The following is a 16,550-nucleotide window of genomic DNA, read 5'->3' as shown; positions in this document are numbered from 1 at the left end:
CGTTCGTTAACAAGAGCTCTTATAAAGGAATTTTTTAAATAAACATTTTTTGTGATACAAGGTATACAACCAACTACAGGAATTTAGTTTCCTTGTGAACTCTTTTAAAATGAAAACATTCTTTTTCCCGAAAATTTTGTTTGATATATCCTCATTTTAGCTCAACACAAGGATTATGCCATCCGAATAATAACATTCTGGAAGCTTGGCAAAATAGATGTTTGTTTTGTTAATTTTCTGTTCCTTTGAGCTGAATTTTTTATTAACGAACCATCTCTGCAGATTTAAAAACAAAAAATTTTTTGAGAGGGGATCAAATCAGGAGAACAAGCCGGATGAGTTGGCTGGTATCGATCGTTTGGACTACGTATAATTTTCGAGCATGACATATACGTTCCCTTAAAGTGAAATCCTTAAACATCGACTTTGTGTCACAATATTTTTAAAATACAATACTTTCAAAATGTCATATAAGGGTCGTAAGTTTCAACTACTTTTAAGATGTTTTCACTGATGATGGTCAATTTTTGGTGTCCAAAATGGTGTTTGGATAATTTAAAATTTTTAATAAATACGAGTATACCATTTTACGTCATATGTTTGTACTTAATAAAGTTTTTTTTTAAACACATACATTTTAAATAAAATTGGATGTCAATTAGGCCCATTAACTAAATACATTACATTAAATTAACCCAATATTAATAGTCACGTGCTTGTCCGTGCATGTTAGTAGAAGTATATACCCAAAATAAAACAAATCCTTTGAGGATAGAAAAACCTTACATTTAATTTTAGAGGGTTGGCCAAATACGCCATAGGAGACTTCATCGTTATTCCAAATTCGTTCTTTGGATGATAATTCTGAAAAATAAAACTCTTCAATTCATCTTTATTAACAGTATGGTCTAATTTTGTTAAATACTTTATTTTATAAAAACTTCAAGTATCACATGGAATTTAAAAATTTTAATTCCATTAATTTGCTACTAATTTTAAAATTAATTTCTAGGGATACTAATTTTAGCTCATTTAAATTTTGGGTTTTATAGTGACAACAGAACGACAGAAACTTTAAAGACCTAAAACAAAGAAACAAAATATCTAATGAAATTAGGAAAGACGTAGGAATATTCAATACAGCAAGTATAAGACATTTCGAAAAAGCCTTTGATAGAGTACCACATACATTATTATTTCAATGCTTAGACTCAGTTGGTCTGGACACGTATGACATTAGATTGCTTAAAAATCTTTACTACAATCAGACAGGGATGTGTTATGTCACCGATGTTGTTTAATGCCTACACTGAACCAGTTTTTGAAATAGCGTTAAATAATCGCCGCGAAGGTGTTAAGATCGGTGGTGAAATTATTAACAACATCAGATACGCCGATGACACCGCAATAATGGCAGGGAGTCTAGAAGATCTTCAAACCCTGTTGAATGCTGTAAACAACGAATGCACTAAAAAAGGCTTAACAATCAACGCAAAAAAAAAAAAACAAAATGGATGGTGGTCGGAAAAATTAATATCGATGACTCAGTGCTAAGATTAGATAACAAAATCCTGGAAAGGGCGGAACACTTTAGATATCTGGGTAGCTGGATTGACTGCAGGGTTGAAAGTGACGAAGAAATTTCGACCAGAATAGAACTCGCACGGAAAAACTTTATCAACTGGCGTTCTGTATTATGCAGTAGAAGTCTGTCGTTGACCACACGTCTAAGAGTATTGAAGTGCTACGTCTGGTCCACTTTGTTCTATGGATGTGAAACCTGGACAACAAAAATAAAAAATCTCAACAAGTTAGAAGCGTTTGAGTTATGGTGTTACCGTCGCGTGCTCAGAATCCAGTGGACAGCACACATATCTAACGAACGCGTGCTAGAGACCGTGCACAAAGAGCGAGAATTGATCAACATCATCAAAATGAGAAAGGTCCAATACTTCGGTCATATATTGAGAGGACCTAAATATCGCTTACTCCGGTTAATCATTCAGGGCAAAATCGAAGGAAAACGTTGGGTCGGAAGAAAACAACTGTCCTGGCTGCGTAACATCAGACAATGGACAGGTCGAACGGTCGAGGAACTGTTTCATCTAGCTGCCGACCGAGAATCATTTCATCAGCTTGTCAATATGACGATAGCCAACGCTTGAATACAAGCACGGCACACAAAGAAGAAGAAGAAGTATAAGACAAGTTATAGCTGAGAAGGTACAGCGGAAAAAGCTGTCAACCTGAAAAAATAGATTTTAAACCTAAAACACAACCAAGGTTGCCCAACAACAAACAGAGAAAAATTCCTAAAAATAACAGAAAACTTCCACACTGAACCATATACAAGTAGTCAAAAATTACGTAAATATAATTATTATAAATAATAATAAAGCAATCACCTGGCGAAGACAGCATAGTAATAGAGTATGTAAAACTTGAAGAGGAAATACTATTAAAACAGATTAAAGACATATTTAAACAAGGTCTTGAAAATGGAATAATCTCATCTCAGTGGAACAACGCAATAACAATACGTCTGCACAGAAAAAGGTAATATCACCGAGCTAGAAAACTACACACCTGTAAGCCACCAAAATCATTGTCAAATACTTGAAAGATAAACTGAACTTCTTTTATTTAACAGAACAAGCAGATTTCAGGAAAAGTTACGGACAAATGATCATCTTCAAACACTTAATGTCCCGATAGATAAGCCTGTGAAATATAATATACATACCTTTAGCCTTGGTGTGTACGATATACATAAAACATTTAACATGGCAGAATTTATATCAATGATAGCAGGATTCGAATGCAGGATTGGATGCGATACAAACGATGCAAAGACAGTGACCAAAATTTAACTTATCATCGCTTCTGCCAACACAAGATGCAGCGCGTTTCTACAGTGTTAGAGTTTATCACCAGAAAGCACTGCGATCCTGAAGATTGGAGCTGGAAAAATTTGAATACCAATTAAAACTTTCAATACTATTAAAATTCAAGTGCTTTGTAGTGTGCCTAAATTGTTCCAGTGAAATCTGCAGTGGTATCATGGAAACATTAAAATTAATCGAAAAATTCCAAGATAAATTACCCACAATGACGCCAATTCTAACCTTCGTTCTTTCGGAAAAATCATTTACCTTCAATAATACTGAATTAGATCCGGAATTGCAGCCTGGACAATCAAAGAAAATGAAAAGACAATAGCTGGAAAACAACTGTTGATATAGAATTATGCTCCATATTAACTCGCCTGGAAATTGTCAGTGAATTAAGCCTAATGGGGATACCACTTAAAAAAACGCGCCTCCAGATTGTACCTCATAATTGGTCGGTAAAAAGGTCGATAATAAATTAATAATACCATTCTTGAGTATTCAAAAAACCGGTCAACTTCGCAGTGCTGTAAAAATTAATGAAATTATATAAAGGCTATAGCGGGATAAGAGAGTCAAAATTGCACCATGCTCGATTCAGTTTTGAGTCTGGCCATTCGAAAGGACATAATTAAAAACTCACTCAGTTAAATTTTCAAGTTCCTAAGTGCCTCTGGGGGTTCGCTATGGGAAAAACGTATTTAAAAAAAATAATTTTTTTTAGACGCTGTATTGCTGCAAAAAATCTGAAAAAATTCATGAAAGCGTATTTTAATAATACAAAACAGCCTGATTTTTTTCAGATTTTTAGCTTGAAAATTGAGCCCAGGAAAAATATTTGAAATTTTCAGTAATATTTTAGGTTATGTCGGAAATTTTTGGCCAACTTTAAAACAATGTTTTTGTATGGGCTTTTTTCCGTTCTTTCGAATGGCATAGGTATTATTATCATTTTCAACGTGGAAAATGTCTAAAAATCGAAAAAAAAACTGCCTTTTTGACATTTTTCTGAAGTTTTTGACTCATAAGCTCAAAAACATACACATAAATTAATAATAATTCATATTTTTATATGTATTCTTATCTTTATAATCGAAATAAGCTATTAAAACTATTATTTTTTTTCTACAGCATGCTCTAAAAACCGAAAACCCCGTTTTTTCGGCGTTGTTTTTATGCTTTCGCTATATAACCTCTAAATTCAGTGTCTAAATGAATGATAATTTACATTTTCACATGCATCTTTCCCTCTACAATCATAATCAGCTATTCAAAGCATTAGTTTTATCTCACAACATTCTCAAAAACCGAAAAACCTCCATGTTTTTACTACATAACCTCAAAAGACTCTGAAAAATGAACCATATTTTTGATATCTTTTAAATAATTATTACAGCTGATCGTACGCAGGAAAACAAAATATTGTTTTAGAGGTAAATAAAATTCATATATTTACTAATTAACAATCTATATTTACAATATTCTATTTAATCTAGATACATTGAATGACAGAATAATTACATTTTATTAATCTTCCTCACTATCCTCGTCGATTACCGGATCAATCTCCGTTTCACCAAATATTTCTGAAAGAAATTTAGCTGGTCTAATAATGTCCGATTTGTACCTAGCATTGCTTAAATAATAATATAGATATAATAGCAGCAACATGTGAGCAGGATCCAACAGTTCTCAATCCATTAGCACAATCGCACGAGTAAAATTGCATTGTAGCCAATAGATTCTGGCTTATACTCAATGTAACATTTATAAATTTTTTTTTTTTGATATGTCTGGATTGTATCAAAACCTTGATAATATTCGGTTTCATTCGGATGTATTCTTAATTAATTTCGTTTCTATCGTTCAATAACTCAACAAACAACGTAGCTGGGTAACATACAGCTTGACCTAACTGGTACGTACCCGAAAAGAATATTTTGAGATCTCTCTCGGTCATCTCTGGAAAATTAAGAATTTCTCGCGATGTTATCTTGGTTGTCGTCGTACATAGTCTAGACCACCTTGCTGTTTCAGCTTCTTTAGCCAATGTGTTATCCACTTTACTCTAATTCAACATTCTCTGTATTATTAATTTTTTTAATTCTTCATCTTCTTCTTCATCGCTCTTCTTCTTCTTCTTCTTAGCCTTCTGTCGTCCATGTTTGGATATAGGCCTCTCCCAACTCCTTCCATCGGTTTCTATCCTGAGCAACATATTTCCAATTTGTTCCGGCTATTCTTTTAATGTCATCAACCCATTTCATCTGTGGTCTTCCTCTTGGTCGTTTACTTTCGTAAGGTCTCCTTCTTCATCGCTATATAATCTTTTTCCATAACGGTTATTAAGAAAACATGCAATTCTGCAATATGCTCCAGCTTTTGGTAACAATTTATTATCCAATTGTTGATGGAGCAGCTTATATTTTTTTCCAAGAATGCCGTGAACAGCTTCTACTACCCATCTTAGTTTCGTAACATAACGAGATTCATTAGCTTCAGCTGTGGATAAATTTTGTCTTTTTCCTTTTAATGCAGGCATCAGAACCTTGAAGCCAAGATCTTCTAAATAGGATACGACGTCTCTAAAGCCCCTATCTGCAATACAAACATCACCTTTTTTCATAAGTGACCTTATTCCATTTGGATCTTCCAGAACCTTCTTCATGATGCTTGCATCATTTTCTGTAGCTAAGAATGTACCGGGTAGATATACAACAAACCCGTCTGTTGTGCAGATGGTAAACGGCTTGCACAACGGTTTTATCTTCTGTCCCGAATATGATTTTCTTTGATACCAATTATTTCTGCTTTTTTGGTGAGCTAAATAAGCTCCATCGAAAATTAATGTGAGCTGATCATCCGTCAAATTAAATAACGTTATGGCATAAACAGAAGTATGGTTACGGATTGAGTCGTCTCTCACGAGACTTTTTACTCCAAAATATTGTGGCAATAGATCTCTCTCGAATGAATTGATTACAGACTCGCAAAAATCAGATACTTTGATCTCATTATCTATCCCGAAAACTGATGAAATAAAATTATTTGATGATCGAGTTCTTAATTTAACAATAATACTAGTTATTGTTGCCTGTTATTTTAGACACGACACAATTCTGCTGTCAAATTCAAAATCAATTTAAAATAAACACAAAAACAGAGAGCCTTTTGAGGAAAAGTCCCGCCGAAAAGATAAAGGCCCTAACACGCAAACTGACTAAGAGCGATAAAGAGGATATGGCCCTACACACGCAAACGCACTAAGAGCGATATAGAATGAGAGCCCGATTATAACAGATATACATGGCGTTGGTAGTTGTGCCGCGTAATGTCAACTACCGTGCGGCGCAACTATCCACGCCATGTTTTCTGTTACAATCAGGCTCCCTGGATATACGGAATGTAAGGCTAAGACCATAAAATATTTGGGAACAAATATCAATAGTCAGTGTAATCCAAAAAAAGAAATCCTATCAAGAATCGAACAAGCAAGGAAAACATTCATGAGCATTAAAACATTTTTTACAAGATCAGACCTTAGTCTACAGCTTAGAATCCGAATGATCAGATGTTACGTTTTTTCTGTCTTACTGTATGGCTGTGAAAGTTGGACAATGGACTCTGAAATAGAAAAAAGAATAGATGCCTTTGAGATGTATATATACAGACGAATGATGAGGTACTTCGTCGCATGTGTAAACAAAAATAATTACTAAGAATAATCAAAGAGAGGAAAATGCAATACTTGGGTCATGTGCTGAGAGGCGAAAGATATGAATTACTTCAAGTTATACTGAAGTTCAGTTTCCAAAACTACAATTGCCATTTGGATCGCCAAACTTCGAAAGGAGACGGCGCAATGAGAAGAAGAAGAAGGCTAAGACATGAACGCCAAAACAGTTAAGTAAATATAAAATATAAAATAAAAGAATAATGTTATAAGCATGGGTATAACGCTCTTGTATCTAAGCGGAAGAGTAAGGCATGGACGAGCGTGGTACGAGCTTATGAATGTATATAACAAGGATCTCAAGTCATGGAAATATATAGATATGCGTCTGTGTATAAATGTATGTACATTGTGATATATTATCACGTATATAGATATCTTGGCTAGCTTAAAACTTCACAACTTTTGAGTGTACAAGTGCGTTCTAATTCACGATTCATTTTTCGGAATCTTTTGAGGTTATGTAGTAAAAACATGGAGAAAACGGGGTTTTTCGGTTTTGGAGCATGCTGTAGAAAAAATAATAGTTTTAATAGCTTATTTCGATTGTAAATATATATAAGAATACATATAAAAATATGAATTATCATTAATTTATGTGTATGTTGTTGAGGTTATCAGTCAACTACTTCAAAAAAATGCCAAAAAAACAGTTTTTTCGATTTTTAGGCATTTTCCACGTTAAAAATGATAATAATACCTATGCCATTCGAAAGAATGGGAAAAAACCCATAAAAAAACATTGTTTTAAAGTTGGCCAAAAAATTCCGACATAACCTAAAATATTACTAAAAATTTCAAATATTTTTCCTGGGCTCAATTTTCAAGCTAAAAATCTGAAAAAAAAACAGGCTGTTTTGTATTATTAAAATACGCTTTCATGAATTTTTTCAGATTTTTTGCAGCAATACAGCGTCTAAAAAAAATTATTTTTTTTAAATACGTTTTTCCCATAGCGAACCCCCAGAGGCACTTAGGAACTTGAAAATTTAACTGAGTGAGTTTTTAATTATGTCCTTTCGAATGGCCAGACTCAAAACTGAATCGAGCATGGTGCAATTTTGACTATCTTATCCCGCTATAGCCTTTGTAGTGAAAATGATTCGTTGCAAAACCCTCTAAAATATTGTTTTGCCATCATTTTATTGTAAAATGACTAGAAAAATTTATAAGACCAAAAATGTATTCTGAAATGTAACTTTTTAATGACTAAATATTCTTGGAATGCTGTCTATTACTTGTTACTTCTTCGTAAAACCCTTTTTCTTCTATGGTTCTCTCCTCAATTGGTGCATGGTCATTAATTTTAGTGATTTTTCTGAACTGACCTCTTAGCCTTAACAGCCCATTAATTATTGCGTTTTAAAATATAATCAAATCAATTATAATAACTGGACTAATTATTTAAGTACTTCTTTTAAATATTAATAAGTTTTGTGGAAACTTACATATATTTGTAACAAATTGTATGATTTACAGTTAAAAATCTTTATAAATGACATAATGTCTGAAAAAAACCTAAATGTGTTTTACGCTTTCAATTTGATAATTTATTGCAACTTTTTGGAATTTATTACCATTTTAATGAACAGCTGTTACTTAAATAAAGTTCAAGATCGACATTGTGTCAACTTAATTAGTCTCGTAATGTACGTGCAAATTGCATCTACAAATTGATTTTTTACTAGGAAGTTGGAAACAATGATAATCATGTATTCATTATGCGTATAAAATAAGCCAGAACTTTAATCAGTATGGTCAGTATACTAAATAGTTCAGAAAACACAATAAAATTACATATCGTTCATTTAGAAGATAGCTTCGAAATAATGTATTCTACTTTAGAAAAAAATGGTTACATGTGTAAGTAGACTAGTTTCCGAGAGATGGCAGATGCAACTCTTTGTGTTTCCCCTAATTGAACAAGTTGGCTATGACAATGACAAATACGGTTATGTTTCAGTATGTACTTGACCTTTGTCAACTGAATGTTATTAGCTGTAGAGAATACAGTTATATCTTGGAATATAATAGACAAACGATAATAAGTTAATATATACCATCTAATTTTTTTTCTAAACCTGAAATCTTAAAATATATAATGCTTGTTAGAGCGGTTAACCGTTATGTCAATACCCAAGTACCTGATACGGGAGTCTATACCCGTGCTACCCAGGTACCCGGCATTGTTTCGGTAAACTTCGCTTGTACATTCCGAAAATAACAGAAAATTGGGATTTTTCGTTGTTTGCTATCAGTGTTTATTTAACTGTGCTTACAAGTTGTTAATATTTTTGTGACTATATGCATGTTTTATGTTGTAATTACTTGTAATAATGGCAAGAAGAGAAGTGAGTGCTAGCGAATTTAGAAGGTAAGTTATTACTGTTTATTTTTACAATGTTTTATACATGGATCATTCAATTTTAGAATGACGTATGAAAAGCAACAGAAGTACATGCAACAATTTATAGACGATATAGATAAGGAAGTAGATAAAAATATCGAAAACCAGGAATCAGATGAGGACTACGTTTCGCAAAGCAAACCGGATGGAGATGAAGCTTCTGACGTAGAGGACGTTTTTACTGATATCAATAATAAGATTGAAATCGATACCGACGGCGACGATAGTAGTGATCAAGATTTTGACGATTTTCAAGAAAGTTCTTCCCAAAGTGATGTTCTGGTTGCAAAAGATAAAACGATTTGGCAACGAAAACCGTTTACTGCAAGTCGAACACTGAAACGTAACCTTTTGCGTGAAAAAACGGGCCCAGTACGTTCTACTAAAACTCTTTCGATTAGAGATACATTCAAATGTGTTTTCAGTGACGTAATGTGTGACATAATTATACGCGAAACCAATCGAAAAGCTAATAGCGTTTGTGAAAAGTATAATGTTGAAAACCCCGACAAACCTCGAAATGTTTGGAAGTTACTCACAACAGAAGAATTTGATGCATACTTAGGTATTCTTATTACAGCAGGAGTACGGCATTCAAATTCAGAGCACTCGAAAGATTTATGGAAAACAGACTCTCATCCTTTGTACCGAGCAAGTATGGGCATAAATCGCTTTTGGAGCATCAGCAGATTCTTACGGTTTGACAATGACAAAACACGTGCAGAACGTTTGCAAAATGATAAAGCTGCAGCTATTACAGATATATTCCATCTTCTCAATGATAATTTAAGTCGTAACTATGTACCGTCGGATTCTCTTACTGTGGATGAACAGTTATTTCCTTTTAGAGGTAGGACACGTTTCACGCAATATATGCCAGCAAAACCTGCCAAGTATGGCATCAAGATTTGGTAGGTTTGTGACGCCAATAATTCGTATCCACTTAGTGGACAAATTTATACTGGAAAAAATTCGACTGGACGTGAAACTAATCAAGGTGAACGCGTAGTAAAAGATTTGTGTTACCGATACAAAAATTTCGGACGAAACATAACAATGGATAATTTTTTCACAACTCTTCCACTAGCCCGTCTCCTGTTGTCTTGTAATTTATCATTAGTTGGTACTTTGAAAAGAAACAAACCATATATTCGATATAAACCAAGCTCGACTAAAAATATTTATACTATCGTCAATGATTCAGATAAAACAATTACCAAGGATACCCAGGTACCTGGGTATAGACACAAAGGTTAAAAGATCAGAAATCTATCATATTCAATTATTAAATTCTATAAAATCAATAAACACTGCACAAAATAAATGAAATAAATAAATGATAATTTTGAAACCTGTCTACTGAAAAAGTGAAAATTTTTAGTTGTAACCCTCTTCTTCCAAATAAACGATATATATTGATGTGTTCGAGTCGAAGATTAAGTTCTAGATAGAGCGGTGAAACTGGTCTATCTCAGAAGTAGTATAAATTAATGGGAGCTGATATCCAATCGGAAATATCAAAAGGAAATAGAACGAGCCTAAACAACATTGATGAAAATAACAAACATCTTTCACAGTCGCTACCTAAGTATTGGCATGAAAGTTAAAGTAATATGTTGTCATATCCGTTGACTATTGGTATATGGAGTAGAGACGTAAAGAGAGCCTCTTAAATTTACTACGCAAACCTCCTTAGCGGTTTTAGCTCTTTTTCGGTCTTTTAGAGCACAAGCTAGTACAAACTAGTCTGTATCCCCTAGTGAGTCTTGGTTTACTCCAGGATTAGCTTCCATTTCTTCCTTGGTTTTCCAATTTCCCACCCTTAGCACTCTCCATTCTTCTTAAGTATTCCATTTGGTCTTCAATTGTTCACTTTTTGTATTTAAATAGATTGTAAATATAATTGCAGTTAATAACAGTAAAACAAACAGTTATTAAAACCGCTGTTTCTGTCACACCCTGGACTACTTTGCAACATTTACTTATTCAACATTAATTACATCTATATGTTCTTTCCATTATATTTAAAAAAATAAGGTTAGTATGTATGCGTGTCTCTTACATGATTACATTATTATGTTGACAAACATTTATTACATTTATTGCAAATTTCGTAGTTAATTATCTACAATAAATAAATTTTTATACAATTGTTTTAATTTTACCTTTTGTTTTTAAATAAAATTTATTTGTATACTTTATTTATAAGTTACACTAATTTCTTCTTCTTCTCTTTATTATTATATAGACATGACTTTGTCTGTTTTTCAATGTGTCTCCAGTAATTTTCTGCTTCTCTTTTTCAAAGAAGGCTGCCGGAGGACAATTGTGGTAACCTCCCAAACTTGAACTTATACTAACAAATCCAACATTTCAAAAAATAAAATTGCCTCCTCTTAAAAAGGTAATCTCAATGAAACTTTTCAATGGACATATAGATATTAAAAACGTATTTTTCAAGTTAGTGAATTTTGGAATTGCTCTAAAAATCCCCATTTCCTAATAGAATGAGTCCTGCTATTTCCTCTTTATTTTTCATCCATTATGGCTACAATTTGCTTATATTTAGACATAAATCTTATCATATTTACTTCAGCCTCGATATTTAATAGAAACAAAACTTTATTCCTGTACCCACCCGTCTCCAATCTGAAATATCTTAAAAAATCTTACGGTTGTTCTTCAAATGCGTAATGTTCTTGTATCTAACATTATGTTGACACCTAAATACTTTTATTTATACCATAACCTTGGATTTGTGTTTCATATTTAAACGAGAAATGCTTTCGTGATCAAAAGATCTTTTTACCTTTTGAATCAAACGTAGTTCCTGCTTTAAACTAGGTCAAGATAAGTTTACAAAATGTACTAAGACACCTTTAACATTTATATTATTTTTGGATATCAAAAGTTTTTTGTACTAATAGAACACCCTTTAAAAATTGGTATTAGTGAAGGTATTGAACTTTATATTTATTTAAAGTACACATGTACCTAAACTTCAATGCAGGTGGATTCAAATTTATATTTTTTGAAGATATAATTTCTTCATACAAAAAAATGACAGAAAAAATAACAACATTAATTAATAAAATTACTATTCTACTACTAACTAAAATCTACTATTTAAAAAAGGAGATAAAAACAGCCAGAAAACTACAGAGATATAAACTTGCTAAATACTACGCTAAAACTTACAACTAAAATTTTACAAGAAGTGCTAATAAATCAGAGGATAAGTTTAGCAGATGAACAACAGGGTTATCGTAGTGGAAGATCGTGTACAGATGCAATAGTCGTTATAAAGCAAATTACTGAGAAATCTCTAGAGTATACTAGACCAGCATTTCTGTATCTGATTGACTTAAAGGAAGCGTTTAACAGAGTAAGATTCAACGATGTAATCCATCTTGTTGATAATAGAGAAATTCCCCTAAATATTATAAAAACTATCGAAAACGTCTACCAAAACAACAAAATGGAAGTCAGAATAGATGGACAACTTACAGAACCTATAGAAATAGGCAGCAGAATAAGACAAGGGGATTCATTGAGCCCCATGCTCTTCAATTTCTTCATGGATGAAATCATTAAAAGCATTAACAAAGGAAAAGGATACCGAATGGAAAACAAAGAAATAAAAATACTCCGTTACGCAGACGACGTAATATTGTTAGCCCAAGATGAAGATAGTCTGCAAAGACTGGTCCACAGATTTAACATAAGAGCAAAAGAATTTAATATGACAATCTCATCTAAAAAAAATAAAACAATAGTAGTCAGCAAAGAACCAACCAGATGTTAAATAGAAATTGATTGTATCGGTATTGAACAAGTAATGGAAATAAAATACCTGGGAATTACACTATCAAGCTTTATTTAGAAACAATTTTCCTAGTTCCTACGGGTGAGAAAATTTACGCTTGAAAGATGTACTACCATAATGAAAGTAGCAAAAATTCTCTCGAATTATGCCTCGAGAGGTAGCCTCAAAGGCGGTTCGAAAAGTTTGGCAAGCAGCAAATGGCTGGTAAGAAATTCATCAAACGAAAATTTATGCCCAGTTAGATTATTTTTGAAATTAATGGAAAAATGAGACCCTAGATTTTATCAGACAGCCTCTTTATCACCATTCACCCCAACTGGAAGGATGGATCTTGGTTCAAAAACTGTTCACTTGGAATCAACACCGTATCTAAGTGGACAAAAATGTTAGCTGAAAAAATTGAAATAAATACAAAAAAACATAAAATAACAAACCATTCTCGTCGAGCTTGTAACGATGTTCTGATCGTTTAACAGTTCGAACCGTGGGAGTGTCAATATTTGCCATCCACTTCTACAACGAGACGACGAAGTGGGATTCGGAACGGCTATTTAAGGCGTGTGAGTAGCGAAATTAGACAGTCTTGTAGCTAGAGCTCTAGGCTCCCTGACTCGCCGGTGTAGTGAACCTGCGAGCCAACCCGGACAGAGAGATTTCCGTATTGAGGATCGTACTCTGTCCTTAACCAAGCGGAACCCATCGGTATTGTATATTGAATATTACCGTGGGTCTGCACAGCCGAATATTTTATTTGAGAGTGCGTTCGAAGCTCCCGCTGAATTGAAGCGGAAGCGAGCATAAGTTTGCGTGTGATCGACTTCACCTATTTCATTTCTTTATTAGCAATAATTAATTTCTTTTCTTTTATAGACGTTCGCCGGGGAGTTCATCCATCGCGGGGCCCAGACGGGGAGATAGAATTCACTTCATTTTTATTTATTGTATGTACGGCGTAGAATTCATTTTATTTTATTTATTGTATATATGCTAAATTAATAGATTTATTTTTTTATTTCAACCTGTGTTTTACTGAGTCTGTCGCCCCGAAAGAGCTACCCATCACAAGCTGTGTCAGCTTTGTTCAAGCAAGGTGTTTCTGAACAGGAGTTAATTAAATTAACGAGTCACTCAAATGCAAGCTCTCTAAAACCATATCTGCAGCTGAATTCCAGTCACCACCAGAAGTTAATCAAAAATCTCAGAACAAAAAATGAAGCTGGACCTTCGAGTTCCCAAATGCTGTAGGTCAATAATACACAAAATCATGCTTTGGTAGAAAAGAATGGGCAAACGACTACAGCTTATAATAATTGTACATTTAATATTGTTAACAAATAAATAAAGATTATGTTTTGTTGATATGGTACATTAATTGTCTCGTGAAATACTCTTGACGAATATCATTCGAGAGAAAATTATATACCGGCAAAATTTTCTTCTGGTTTTATTTAAGTTTGTTGCCTTTTGGCAATTTTCGCTTATGAAATTTTGACAAAATCACTCACTGACATCTCGTGATTTAACTGTCAAAATTTTATTCGCGAAAATTGCCAGGCAACAAGCTTTTATACCAGTCGAAAATATTGCCTGCAAAATTTTCTCTCTTATGATATTATATGCGAATATATCTATAATAACGAACGAAACATAACAGACTTTATAGGTGAAATACCAGAAGATGTATTGGTTGACTAATGAGTCTAAAAACGCTAAAAATTCGAAAGCTACAATATTTCGGTCATGTAATGAGACATCCAAAGAAGTATAACTTTCTACACCTCATAATACAGGGTAAGATCGCCGGAAGGAGAGGCTCAGGCCGGCGAAGAACATCCTGGCTCCGAAATCTCCGAGAATGGTATCAGGAGACCACCTCTAATTTATTTAGAGCCGCCGTAAACAAAGTTATTATTGTCAATATGATCGCCAACGTTCGATAATCGGACAGGGTACTGAAAGAAGAAGAAGAAATGAGTCCAAAATTATTTATCTAGTTCAACAACCTTAGTTTTGTAACTTCTATTTTTTTAACTTTCTAGCTTTTCTGTAAAATTTATTAACTATGCTATTTTCTAAAAAGAACCCATTTACTAATCGTAATTATCAGTTCGACTACAAAATAAAAAAACAACAAAAGAAGCAATTATTAGGAGAAGACAGTTAAGATTTGATTTCACGTACAGTGCGTCTGTGTATCCGCTTATACGTATTTCACCCTAATAAGGATCATCAGAGATGGCTATTCACAGTCGCTCTGAAAGTGAAAATAAATCTTTTCTGTCTTAGGAAGCAACTCTAACATGGCTTCGTATAGATGCAAATAGCGACATCTGATATTTGGTTTCGAAAATTAGTTTACGGATTTTAAGCAATTATTACTTTTGCTGGTAACAAATAACTTTAGTAATTATTACTACTTACCTACCCAGAAACGTAATACATAGTTTACTCATATAAGCAGAGGATTTAAACTTCTTACCTGAAACAAAAATAAATAAATAAATCATATATATATTAAGAGAAGGTATGTGATAACATTTCAAATAATAGTACAAGATCCCACTGCAGGATTACTACGTTTATAATGTAGTTCATCAAATTCACATTTTTAAATACATGTAAAATTAGGAGAGTACCATCAGTGTATCAATATACACAGACCGACATGATTTTTGGTGTTTTGAGTTTGACATTGTATCCTTAGCTAATAAGGGTACGCTGATTCTGAATATGAATTCGGTTTAAGCCCATCTTCTTCTTCTTCAGCTGCCATCTCCGATACGGAGGTTGGCAATCATCATAGCTATTTTAAGTTTTAAGGCAGTAGCTCTAAATAGTTGTTTTGAGCTGCATCCAAACCGTTCTCTCAGGTTCTTAAGCCATGAAATTCGTCTTCTTCCGATACTTCTTCTGCCGTCTATCTTTCCTTGCATTATGAGTCGCAGGATGCCATACTTCTCGCCCCGCAACACATGTCCGAGATACTGCAGCTTTCTTTCTTTAATTGTAAGTTCAACGAAACATAACAGACTTTATAAGGAAAGCTTATCATGCTTACTTCGGTGTTAATGTTTACACCGAAGTAAGCATGATAAGCTTTCCTTATGAAGTCTGTTATGTTTCGTTGGTCATCAGGACGAACTATGGGCTCTACACAAAGTGTGCTTTCAGTGTGTCGAACTACTGAGAAAATGGACAAAAGGTACATGTAACTCTTTACCTTTCGGCATGCCTATAGTATGAAGGGAACCAAAAAACCATGGAGACTGCTACTTTTGCTCCTGCGATATTAAGGGTTTCAATTCAAAAAATAAGCACAAAAATTCAATATCTTGATTCACCTTCTTCTAAACGATCTGTATCTAATAGACCAGGAATCCCCATTCCTCCACCTTTTCTTCACACCATCCAACAGCAATCAGATGAAAGTTCAGACAAACAAAATGATAAAAACGAATTCAATTCTGAGATAGATCAACCTCAAAGGTTTATCTAAGCTGAACTAAATGACTTAGTAAGAGACTTGACTATTGGTATTTCCAGGTAATCCACGCTGTGTGACATCGAACATTATCATGCATTAGCATGAAGCCATCGCTTATGTAGCCGACGTAAGGAAAAACATGGTCTTGGAGAATATCCGTAATGTAACAATCCGCTGTCAAATCCACTCCGTGACCACCACCGGCACGAACA

General features: G+C 33.6%; 1 protein-coding gene across 2 annotated transcripts in view; it reads right to left on the bottom strand.

The window, feature by feature from the left end:
- Nucleotides 1-16,550, bottom strand: part of LOC140447224 (organic cation transporter protein-like) — a 261,419-nt gene that overhangs the window by 194,033 nt on the left and 50,836 nt on the right. The window contains exon 2 of one of the 2 annotated variants that reach the window (XM_072539748.1): nucleotides 787-864. The exons of the other annotated variant lie outside the window; for it this stretch is intronic. Coding sequence (XP_072395849.1) covers nucleotides 787-864 — 78 coding nt within the window. The remainder of the gene's footprint in view (nucleotides 1-786; nucleotides 865-16,550) is intronic. 2 annotated transcript variants of the gene reach the window in all.

The sequence above is a fragment of the Diabrotica undecimpunctata genome, chromosome 8, assembly GCF_040954645.1.
Source record: "Diabrotica undecimpunctata isolate CICGRU chromosome 8, icDiaUnde3, whole genome shotgun sequence".
In the NCBI taxonomy this organism is placed as follows: Eukaryota; Metazoa; Arthropoda; class Insecta; order Coleoptera; family Chrysomelidae; genus Diabrotica; species Diabrotica undecimpunctata.
Note: the sequence above shows the minus strand (reverse complement) of the source record. Positions and strands in the feature narration are given on the sequence as shown.